The sequence below is a fragment of the Acomys russatus genome, chromosome 1 (genome assembly GCF_903995435.1).
Source record: "Acomys russatus chromosome 1, mAcoRus1.1, whole genome shotgun sequence".
NCBI classification, from domain to species: Eukaryota; Metazoa; Chordata; class Mammalia; order Rodentia; family Muridae; genus Acomys; species Acomys russatus.
The window spans coordinates 36380394-36392072 of record NC_067137.1 but is presented as its reverse complement, the minus strand read 5'-3'; the positions used below and the strand labels follow the sequence as shown (position 1 = coordinate 36392072).

The following is an 11679-nucleotide window of genomic DNA, read 5'->3' as shown; positions in this document are numbered from 1 at the left end:
AGAGAAACAAAAAATAGCACAGCTAAAATTTATTGAGTATTGGCCCGGCACTGGGCACCTTCATCACTAGGCAATGGGTCCTATTCTTTAACTCTGTTGCATAAACAGGAAGCTGAGGGCAGGAGGTGTTATGTGGCTTGCCTGCAGTACACGCTGGTCAATGGCTGAGCTGGAGCAGGAGGTCCACCTGGACTGTCAGTGATGGCATGATTCGTCTGATGGGCACGTGCCAAGCAGCCATGTTTATTCATACTTGTATTTCACCCAGGCTAGGATTTCTTGGGGATCCCCAGAGCCGGAAACTGTATGCACTAGGGGGTGATTCTGGGGCTTCTCGGGGTAAGGACACCATGGAGTGCTGGTCACCACACAGGGAGCTGAGAGAGTCCAGGAAGAGCTTTCTGAAGGAGGAAGACACGGCGTTGTAGAGGACTGGGGTCACGGCCGAGCTGACATAGAAGAGCGTGTTGGTCACCATGTAGAAATAGTGATAGAAATCGTAGAGCGTGCTGGAAGGGAAACCCAGGGGTCTGGTTAGAGGCGGCCACCTCCTCACAGTGCCGGCAAATCCCCTCCAAAGTGCCAGGTGAGCAAGGAAGGTCTTTCTGTTGACAGGGCACAATGGAAATAGTACAAATTTCTATTGCTGCCTTTCCTGATACATTCCAGCCTCTGTGACTGGCTGTGATTACTGATCACCTAGATAGCAGATGGTTGCCCTGACAACAGACCCTATCTGCCTAGGTCAGTGAGATGCCGGGAGCCCTGTGCTTGTTGGTCAAGGAGGTACAGCTTCACTAAGAAAGGAAGTTTTGTTTTGTTTTCCAGTTGCCGTGTTCCATGTGACAGAGATTCTCTGCACTGGTGAGGGCTTGGCATATGCTCCCATATGCACATGTGTATGAGGAGTGCTGGTTGCTCCTGGGGAAGAGGTGTCTGTGGGCACAGCTAGGTCATTAAAGGATCTCTACTCTGTTGGGTGTTTGGCTTCCGTTTGATGGTCACAGGCATAGGGACTTCCAAAAGAGTCTCACGTAGCTCAGATTAGCCTTCAACTTTCTATGTAGCCAGGGATAACCTTGAACTTCCGATCCTCCTGCATCCACTTCACAAATGCTGGGATACAGACGTGCACCACCATACCAAGCTTACGTGATGCTGGCGATCAGATATGGGGCTTCGTGCACACTAGGCAAGCACTGTACCAATTGAGCTATAGTTCCAGCCCATAATAAGTGTTCTCTCCTCTAACGGTAATAATGGAGGGTTCGCAGCCTGGTCTCCATGGGGTTTTCACTGGTTCATGGAGCCAAATTAAGTCTTTAATAACATGGCTATCCCCTCCCTCTCTGGGCTGAATGCTGTGGTCTATTCTGGTGGCAAGATGCTAATATCCCTGACTTCTTCCTGTGAGGCCTGTTATGCCTATGGCCTTACCAGGTCAGGGTAGTTTGTAGAGAATGCCCTGATCCTGCCAGGCATGCCTCATGCCTGTTATCCAGTTCTTGAAAAACTGAGGCAGGAGGCCTGCCATGCTTGGCTACAAAGAGAGTACTAAGCCAGCTGAGGCAATACAGCAAGACTTGGTCTCTAAACAAGCAAACAAGAAAACCCACAATGCCTTGTTCCCCACCTATAGCTGGAAGATTTTGAGAGTGTAGCCTGAGCAGGACCAGACAGACTTCAGGCCAAAGATCCAGAAAGCCTGGCAGCTGTGGCACTGTTGTCTGGCTCCAGCCCAGCCCAGCCCAACAGTGTCTTCTCAGGGGCCAGAGTGCCACAACGCACTTACTCAGTCCATCCGTCATCAGGGATGTAACAGTACATGAGCCTGCGGGCATGGTACGGCAGCCAGCAGATGACATACACAGCCACAATGGCTCCTGCAGGACAGTGGGAGAGAGAGAGAGAGAGAGAGAGAGAGAGAGAGAGAGAGAGAGAGAGAGAGAGAGAGAGAGAGAGAGAGAGAGAATAGCAGACAGAAAGCAAACATGTCCTCAGTTACATCAGGGAAGAATGTGCCCAAGGTGACAACAGCAATTCCTCTGGCCTCTTCCCAGAGCCAAAAGATGGAAAGAGAAATTTAAGGTTATTGGATATGAACCTGCCCTGTCCCTGGACACAACATGAATCTTCCATTGGCTACTGAACCCACACTCTCAACGTAGGCTAGATATTTCCACCTGGCTGGCTGCATGGGCAGCATAATACAAATGCCTTTTGTGCTCTGCAAAGGGCTCCCCGGTACTCTTCCCTTTCCTTCTGGATGGCTGGTGATACCATCATCAGGCCATAAGCCAGAATCTCCTTAGTTTTCTATCTTTCCACATCTTGCCTTTTAATGGGTTCTTCCCCAGTAACTGTCCACTCTTTTCCTTCCTTGCCTCCACTGCTACCACCTTATGAAACTCCTGTCTCCTTCCCATGGACTCTGACAGCCTTCCCCCTGCCACCATGAGCAATCACCCACATATAACCCAGGGTGGCCCCTGCAGCGGTAGCACTAACTGGTACCCCGGTAGAAATGAAGATTGCCATCCACCCAGGACCTCTTGGGTTGGAATCTGATGGCTGGGTCCTGAACTTTTACTGTGTCCTGGACCATTGCCATGCACTCTGAAGTTTGAGAGCATTTTTTTTTGGCCCATACACTAAAGAGCTGTGAAGGCAACAGCTCTAGATGTCGGCTCTTGGAACTTCTGCCCAGCAACCACAGAGCGAGCCCTGACACCTTTTCGTGCTGATTTTGTGCGGCTTGTCACATCACAGTGCACTTAGCTCTTGCGTCTTTTCCCACAAGACCCTGATGTTGCAGAGAGCACAGACCTGTCTCATTGGATCCTCCCAGACTTCAGCTAGTGCCCAGATTGCAACTAGGGCATGATGGGCCCTTGCAGAGACCTGTTTTCCTGTCCCTTTAAAAGTGTCTCTTACAAGGCCAGATTGTTCCAGATCTTTACAAAGGCAAGCAAGTAAACAGATCAGTGTTCTGAGTAGGAGAGGGGAGAGCTAGAGGAATGGGGGATTTGGGGACCCAGCCAGTCTGAGAGCCCACAATTGCCAGACTACAGTCCTTCACTGTTGCTGCTCTTGGCCTCTTCTCACATAGCGCAACTTTCTGAAACAGAGCCAAGGCGCTGTCTGTCTGGGCATGCCACTGCCTAGGCCGATATGTATTCTCATCCATAGAATTCCAGTTCTTCCTTTTAACTATCCCACTGTGCTTTGGAGAGAAAGCTATGGATGGATGTACAGCTCCCCCTGAGATACAGGAAGAAGGAGGTCCAGAGAGGGGCAATAGCTTGCCGCAGTCATCCAGCCAGGAACTGATGGAAACACCCCTGGTACCTGAGCTCCTCTCCCTCAGGGAATTGTGGAAAAGGACTTAACTGAGAACCTGGGCGCTGTGCTGGAGGCTTCGGATCTGGCTGGCATCCTTGTGTCTCACCAGGCTGGCTTGGACCCCTAGGGAGAGGGTCTTTCTCCATGCGATGAAGCCCAGGAGGCCTTCCTCACTCAGGAGCTCCAGGCGGCTGGGGATGGAGCTGACCTGGGCAGAAGCTGATGGTACCTGGGAGTAGAGGGCCATCAGGTGGTTGACAGTCACGCCATTCAGGAAAGCCGTGAGTGCCAAGGGGAGCAGGAAGGATACCAGCACGTTCACCTGTGAAGGTAATTCTGAGTGTTATGGGGGCAGTACCAAAGGCCCGTGGCTCTGGCCATCAAGTTTGCTCTGTACTCAGAATCTGCATCAGTGGAACAGGGGGACCAGAGGCCTGGAAAGGAAAGCTAAGGACCTGTGATGCTACGATGCAAGCTCAAGGTCACAGAGAAGCCATACTTCCTATGGGCAGGCGTTGGAAACACTTTCCAAGGAGAGACAGCACTGGAGGCTCAACCTCTTCAGCCTACTTTCTTCTCAGCTCTGGACACAGGACACTGAGTGCCACAGCCTGCTTTGTAGTCTTTACATTCAAACAGTGTCTTTAAATGGCTCCCACTGGCTAGATAACTTCATTTTTAAAACCACAGCCCACGATGGTTCAGTGGTGAAGAGCACCAGAGTTCTGTTCCCAGCACCATGCTGGGCAGCACATAAGAGCCTGTAATTCCAAGTCAGGGAATCTGATGCCCTTTTTTAAGCCTCTACAGGCACCTGCATTCATGTGGACATACCCATATACCCAGACATATACACACAATTAAAACTAAAATGAATCTTTTTTTAAAATTACAGTCTGCTATCACAGCCTCAGAGGTTAGGGGATGGGCCTGGAGGCTGCAGTAAGTATTAGCTCTGGGGACACCTCTCAGCCTACCCAGCAAGAGCAGGGACAGTATCCAGAACCATGTGGCCAAAGGGAGCCCCTGACAGAGCTGGGGCACCATGGGGCCCAAATGAAGTGAGGTCCTCTGGACATACCCAGGGCAAAGGCAGCAGAGGGTGGTTTGTGTGTACTCGCTCCCCACTCATTCTCTCAGGGATCATCCTAGAGGCCACATGGGCAGCTCCTGCAGGCTATACATGTTATTTACATGCTTATGGGGGGACTTCATGAAGAGGCCAAGAGGGAGAAAGGGAAAAGGTTGCATGGGGCCATGCCATCGGGTGGCCTAGGTTAAGTGCTTTGGTGGGAAGGCAAACTGGAGATCAGTTCTCTGGAGCATAAGTGGGGAAGGAAGGTGGGGGGGGGGACATGGACTGAGGACCTGCTGTGCTGTGTTCTTGGCACTCTCACGGGGTCACATTTAATTACTCTCATGATACCAGTGCCATGCTTTTAGCATTCAGGCAAAACGGGCATGTGAACAGCACCCAGCAACAGACGAACACCCCTGTCTGAGTTAGGAACACAGCAGGGCTTCTGTGTTCAAAGAACAGAAAAAGGGCCTCCTGGGAGCCAACAAACCTGTAATTTTGACCCAGGGTCCTGCTCCTCCTGCTCAGCATCCTCGTCCTGAATTCTCTAAATTGAAGTTTCTTCCTGTGCTTCTATTACTTGAAACAGAGTCCTGACTAGAACCCTTAAGCTTCCTTTCCCTCCCTCCCTCCCTCCCTTCCATATAATGGCTGGACTCTCATTCTAGAAATGGGCAAACTCCTTCTTAAAGCAAATCCATTACAAAAACCAACCAAACAAAAGCTATTGCTAGACATTTGATCCCCTTATCCTCAGCTAGGGATAAGGCAGCCCTGTAGAACATGCTTAAACATGGGCACGCTTGGCTCTTCCCATGGGGTCTTCTGATTCCTCTTGGTGAATAGGCAGGTGGGTAGACAAAGTACCTCTGGGTAGGTCCTAGACTCCTCTTTCCCTGTCCACACAACCCAATGGGCACACACAGGATGGATGGCACAGAGGAAGAGACGGAGGGAGCTTTATGTCAGGGCCTGCAACCTTGTACTGTGGCAGGAGAATAGGGAGAGATAGGTATCAGGAGTAACATTGCTGGTGACCCTCAGCAATGGCTATACATAAGGGACAGAACATAGGAAAAGCTCATGAGGCTGGGCATGGTGGCACATACCTTTAATCCCAGCACTGGGGAGGCAGAGGCAGGTGGATCGCTGTGAGGTCAAGGCCAGCCTGGTCTACAAAGCAAGTTCAGGACAGCCAAGGCTACATAGAGAAACCCTGTCTCGAAAAACCAAAAAAGAAAAGAAAAAAAAGAAAAGAAAAGAAAAGAAAAAAGAAAGAAAGAAAAGAAAAAGTTCATGAATTACAAATGTGGAAGAAGGCAAGTGCTATATAAACTCCTGCCTCAGAGAGAGAGAGTCCTTGAGCTTTTAACAGTTCCCTCCTCTTCTGATCTCTGTCTACTTCAATTGTGGGAAAGCTTTTCTTCTCTGATAAACCATTCTGTTCCTACCAGTGCATGTGTGCCCCTAGTGAGATTCTTTGTTCTGGGACACAAGGACTTGAAAATCTCAGCAGTACCCTCCAGACTCCAGTCCACACCTGGCCAGGAATTCGATGCAGAAGGATATGATGGCCCAGTCATCTCTGCAGCCCCTAATCCCACGGATGTCCTGATGCACTGGCCAACGTGCCTCTCTGCACCTCTGTGTGCTTATCCTCCTGCATTCTGTCTGTGCTCATGGGTAGTGAAGGGAGGCTGGTTGCACCCTACTTTGGTCCTTTGGATTTCTGGGAAGGACCCTGGGTGGGTGGGTGGGGGACTGCTTTAGTTTCTTTCACTACTCCAGTGTGTGTGTGACACCTAGGACCACTGTCCACTTGAGCAGTGTCAGCCCAAACTCAAAGGGCCCTGGGTTACAGAAAGGCTGGAAACTTGAGCCTTGGAAAGGTGAGACTTGTTTTCAAAAAAGGCACCACAAAGCTGCAAAGTGCTGGGAGTGTGTCACATGCTGGGGTGGGGGTGGGGCAGGGAGAAGAGGAGAGGCCTTGGGAGCAAGGCTTTCAGACAGAGACAGAAATACAGCTCATTTCCAGGGTTAAGAAGAATTAAAGGGGTGGAGCAAAGAAAGACTTGACCTAAGTGCCAGAGAGGAGCCAGGCAGAACTAAGGAGGAAAAAGCAGGTGAGACTAAATGGGCAAGGAGGGTCCAGGAAGTGATGCCAGAAACCCCATCAGCCCCTAGAAGACAGGTGCAGAGACACGCCCCCTTTGACTTCCAGGAGACCCATTCAAGAGCTAGATGGTTGGAGTGGCATTAAGTACAGAGTCTAATGGAACATGACTCTGCATTTTTCACAGGTCCCTCCTCCCGCCCCCCCCCCCAGAGACAGGGTTTCTCTCTATAGCCTTGACTGTCCTAGGCTTGCTTTGCAGACTAGGCTAGCCTCGAACTCACAGCCTTTGCCTCCCAAGTGCTGGGATTAAGGGCATGTGCCACCACAGCCCGGCCTTTTTAAAAAAGTGTGTGTTGGGGACGGAAGGGGGAGGGCGGTCAGAGGACAACTTTAGGGAGCAAGTTTCCCTTCCACTGTGGGTTTCCCCCCTTACCTGGATGAAGACCTGGAGCGTGGCGCGGCTCACTAGAACTGTGCACACAAGCGAGGCGGGCTCAGGCTTCCCGTCGGCACTCTCCACTTCGTGCTTCTGTCCCATGATCATCGCCATGGGCAGGGCAAGGCCCAGAGAAGTGACCCAGACCAATGTCAGCAGGCGGCGGGTGCGGCGCGGGGTGAGCAAACGGCGGGCACGCAGCGGCTGGCACACAGCCAGGCAGCGCTCGGCGCTCAGGCTGGCCACGCTCAGCACCGTAGCGTAGGCGCACAGCTCGCGCACGAAGTAGTAGCCACGACAGCCCAGATCGCCGAAGACCCAGGGATAGTGGGACCACACGAAGTTGTAAAGCTCCATGGGCACGCTGACCAGCAGCAGCAGCAGCGCCGACAGCGCCAGGCTGAGCACGTGGTAGCGCAGGCGCCCATGGCGCCCGGTCCGCGCCTTCAGCACCACGTGCACGGACAGCGCATTGCCCGCTGTGCCCAGCGCGAAGATGAGCGAATAGAGAACAGTAAACAGCACCTTGGCCCAGAGCCGTGTGTCCACGCCCAACCGCGCATCCAGGCTCAACCCTGAGCTGGGGCTGGGCCTCGGGGGCCACAGGCTGCTGGTCTCCATCACTGTCTCGTGGTGCCCTGTGCTCCCTCCCTCTCACTGCCCAGAGCCTGGGCTAGCTGCCCGGTGAGCCAGCACCACCTCCTTTCAGGGAACCTCCAAAGCCGAGGAGACACGCCCCTGGAGGGAGTTACTGAGCAAGATCAGTCTTCTGACCACTCTTCCATTCACCTCAATCCAGAAAAGCACGTGCTGGTGGAAAAGGGGGGGGGGGATTCTTTGGGGCTCACCTGGATAGCATCACTGGTAAGCTGTATGACCCGTGGGCAAACTTTTAAAGCCCTCTGTGCCCCTTTCATTGCTTTTCAACCGTGAAATACTACCCATACTGCAGAATTTCTCTGAGAATCAAATGAGTTCATTGGCATGCAGACGCTCAAGCTAAAGTACAGACAGGCATGGGATTTGAACTCCGCAACACTCTCCTTCCCTTATCTGTGTGCTGTCATTTCTGTGAGGAGTCTGGTGAAGAGATGGCTTGGGATGGCTTTGCCAGGCTCCAGCAACTTTGGCAACCTAATTGCTCTCATTAATGGGGCTGCCTCCACTGCAGTAATAACCTCAAGATGGTGACCAGTGCATGCGGCCTCCTGGTAGCATACTGTCCCAGTCCTTTGAGGGTGTCACGCTCAGGGCAGAGGGAAGAAGGTGCGTTAAGCTGTATAAGAACATTTTACCCTGTTCATTTGCAGGTGCATGAAGAAACAACAACTTTGGAGCTGGAGGTCTTTCTAGTTAGCCCATCTTCCCATCCCAAGGAGGAGGAGATAAAGTAGAATTGTTAAGAAATCAGAGCCAACATCTCTCTCTCTCTCTGTCTCTGTCTCTGTCTCTCTCTCTCTGTCTCTCTCTGTCTCTGTCTCTGTCTCTCTCTCTCTCCTTCCCTCCCTCCCCCATCCATCATAGGATAGGCATCTCTGGTTCGCCTTGCCCTCTCTACCACGATTCTCTGCCTGCATAGACAACAGAACTCACTGACCATGGTCTGAGTCTATGAGTCAAAACAAACCTTTCTTTTTACATCGGTTTTTTGTTTGGTTGTTTTGGTTTTTGTTTAAGGTTTATTTTATTTTATGTGTATAGGTATTTTTCCTGCATGTATGTCTGGGCACTATGTGCATGCCTTGTGCCTGTGTAGGTCAGAAGAGGGCATTGAATTCCCTTGGAATTGGAGTTACAGATAGCTGTTTAGCTACCATGCAGGTTCTGGGAATCTAACCCTCGTCAAGAACAAGTGCTGCTAACTGCAGAACCATCACCCCAGGACCCTCTTCCTACGCAGTGTTTCTAAGCTACTTTGCCACAGGGACACAAGACCAACCAGCGCAATCACATAGTGATTACATCCAGCAACAGAAGCCCTGGAGTGGGATTCCAGTTGTCCACTCATCCCATTGGGAGCCCAGAAGTCATTCTGTCCTGAGTGCAAACATTCAATCAGAGTTCTTTTTAAATATTTTATTAATTTATTCATATTACATCTAAATTGTTACCCATCTCTTGTATCCTCCCATTCCTCCCTCCCGCTTTCCCCCTATGCCCCTCCCCTATGACTGTGACTGAGAGGGACCTCCTCCCCTTGTATATGCTCATAGGGTATCAAGTCTCTGCTTAGTAGCCTGCTATCCTTCCTCTGACTGCCACCAGGCCTCCCCTTCCAGGGGACGTGGTCAAATATGGGGCACCAGAGTTCGTGTGAAAGTCAGTCCCCACTCTCCACTCAACTGTGGAGAATGTCCTGTCCATTGGCTAGATCTGGGTAGAGGGTCAACGTTTACTGCACATATTGTCCTTGGCTGGTGCCACTGTTTGAGCAGGACCCCTGGGCCCAGATCCGCCCATCATAATGTTCTTCTTGTAGGTTTCTAGGACCCTCTGGATCCCTCTATTTCCCTATTCTCCCATGCTTCTCTCACCTACAGTCCCAATAGGATGTCCACTTTGTCCCACTTTCCTGGTAAATGAAGACTTTCATGGGACATGCCCCTTGGGCTAGTGTCCAGATATAAGTGAGTATATACCATTTGACTCTTTCTGCTTCTGGGTGAACTCACTCATTGTGATCACTTCTAGTTTAATCCGTTTGTCCACAAATTTTGGGAATTCTTTGTTTTTAATAGCTGAGTAATATTCCATAGTGTAAACGTATCATAGTTTCTTTATCCATTCTTCCACTGAGGAAAACTTAGGCTGTTTCCATGTTCTGGCTATTATGAATAAGGCCGCTATGAACATGGTTGAGCATATGTCCCTGTTGTGTGGTGGAGCATTTTCTGGGTATATTCCAAGGGGTGCAATAGGTGGGTCTTGAAGAAGCCCTATTCCTATTTTTCTGAGAAAGCACCAGATAGATTTCCAAAGTGGTTGTACCAGTTTGCATTCCCACCAGCAATGAATGAGTGTTCCTCTCTCTCTACATCCTTGCCAGCATGTGGTGTCATTTGAAATTTTGATCTTAGCCACGCTGATGGGTGTAAGATGGAATCTCAGAGTCGTTTTGATTTGCATTTCTCTGATGACTAACGATGGTGAGCATTTAAGTGTTTCTCAGCCATTCGATATTCCTCTATTGAGAATTTTCTGTTTCGTTCTGAGCCCCATTTCTTAATTAGGTTATTTGGTTTGGTGGTGTTTAGTTTCCTGAGTTCTTTATATATTTTGGATACTAGACCCAGATATATGGTTGGTGAAGATCTTTTCCCAGTCTGTAGGCTGTTGATTTGTTCTGTTGACAGTGTCTCCTGCCTTACAGAAGCTTCTCAGGCTCATGAGGTCCCATTTGTTAATTGTTGACCTTAAGGCCTGGGCTGTTGGTGTTCTGTTCAGGAAGTTGTCTCCTGGTAACAGCTGTTCTTAAGACAAAGAAATGAGGTCAAGGGTCAAGGCACTAATGTCAGAGTTGGAGAGACGGACATGCAGGTACGGAGAAGCACAACATTCCAGAGCAGAAACCGAAACCAAAACCGTGACCTCTTCTTTCTGAAGCTGTACCATCTGTCAGACACTTTGTCACGGCAATGCTAAAAGTCACCAATACATTGAACTTGCTCAGTTCAAACACAAGCACGTCTTGATGGGCTACTTACTGCAACTGCCTCTATTAAACAAAATAAACATTGCTTAACCCACCCATGCTGCCAACTAACTATACTTTTACTATAGAGACCTTTCTACCGGCCCAGAGCAAACACTGCAGCTGTGTAAACATAACCCGTGAAATGCTTCCGACTTATCTTATAAAAGCATTCCCATGGGACCTATTAAGATGTCCGGCACTTGCTGATTTGTGCGTCACTGTTTGCTCAAACATGCTTTGAACAGTTTAACCGTGTGTCAGTTTGGTGTTTTACAATGCCAAAAGTGACTTAAGTCTAGACCTCATCCCCGAGAGGTCACTGTGGTGGCTATGACGTGTGACATAGAAATCAGACCCTCCCTGGCATATTCTAAGTATGAAGTAAGGGGGACTGGAATGTGAGAACTCAGCTGGAGTTACAGCCATTGTTTCCTGTGGATTTCCTCACCCTTCACCTGGAAAAACCGTAACTCCAAGGAAGCCGGCGAGACAGTATGTGTAAGAAGAGCATGTGGCTCCCAGAATGACCTCAGTAATGTCAGCTTCAAACTCAAATCTCAAAGGTCAGAAGAAGAAATCATTCTGGGATTGGGGAGAGGCCTTGGCCGTGGAAGGAGGCAAGCAGGAGAAGGGTGACATTGTGACAGCAAACGCTCAGAGGGCTTGTGGGCAGCTCCCAGGTGTGGCTGCCAGAGCAAGGGTGGCATCCTGTGGGTCCTTGACAGCTGAGAGCTGCAAGGGACCTCTCTCCAGGTCCTGATCTAAACACTGAGGGAAGCAGTGGAGAACTTCAGTTAGCGTCTCCGGCAACTGATACTGTGCAAAATAAAACTGAGCTTCTAGGGCTGAGGATGTAGACCTGAGGTGTCCCAACGGAGGAGGGGACAGAGGCATGGCCTCACAGGTAACAACCCTCCTTGGTACATTCTAATGTCACACAATGGGAGCTCTTGACCAACAAGCATGAGGGCTTCAATTTAATCTCCAAAACCCATGTGAGAAAGCCAAATGTG

General features: G+C 50.2%; 1 protein-coding gene across 5 annotated transcripts; it reads right to left on the bottom strand.

Annotated features, from left to right (window-relative positions):
* Positions 1-247: 247 nt before the first annotated feature.
* Positions 248-7633, bottom strand: Ntsr2 (neurotensin receptor 2). Of its 5 annotated transcripts, none has more exons than XM_051143601.1 (4): positions 6970-7632; positions 3391-3571; positions 1793-1883; positions 248-509 (listed from the first exon to the last, which is right to left on the bottom strand). In XM_051143601.1, the coding sequence occupies exons 1-4, from the start codon at positions 7591-7593 to the stop codon at positions 248-250; spliced, it is 1158 nt and encodes a 385-aa protein (XP_050999558.1). In that variant the 5' UTR covers positions 7594-7632. The 5 variants fall into 5 exon arrangements, with proteins under 5 accessions (XP_050999558.1, XP_050999549.1, XP_050999584.1 ...); XM_051143592.1 differs by having other exon boundaries at positions 3391-3664; positions 6970-7629; XM_051143627.1 differs by lacking the exon at positions 3391-3571 and adding an exon at positions 3572-3664 and having other exon boundaries at positions 320-509; positions 6970-7633.
* Positions 7634-11679: the final 4046 nt, after the last annotated feature.

Excerpts from the sequence above, each read along its gene's own strand:
- Ntsr2 (XM_051143592.1), bottom strand. The coding sequence starts at position 7,593 with ATGGAGACCAGCAGCCTGTGGCCCCCGAGGCCCAGCCCCAGCTCAGGG. Across the intron at positions 3,665-6,969 it reads CGCTCCAGGTCTTCATCCAG|GTGAACGTGCTGGTATCCTT; the intron begins GTAAGGGGGGAA and ends TTACCTTCACAG. Across the intron at positions 510-1,792 it reads CCTGATGACGGATGGACTGA|CACGCTCTACGATTTCTATC; the intron begins GTAAGTGCGTTG and ends TTTCCCTTCCAG.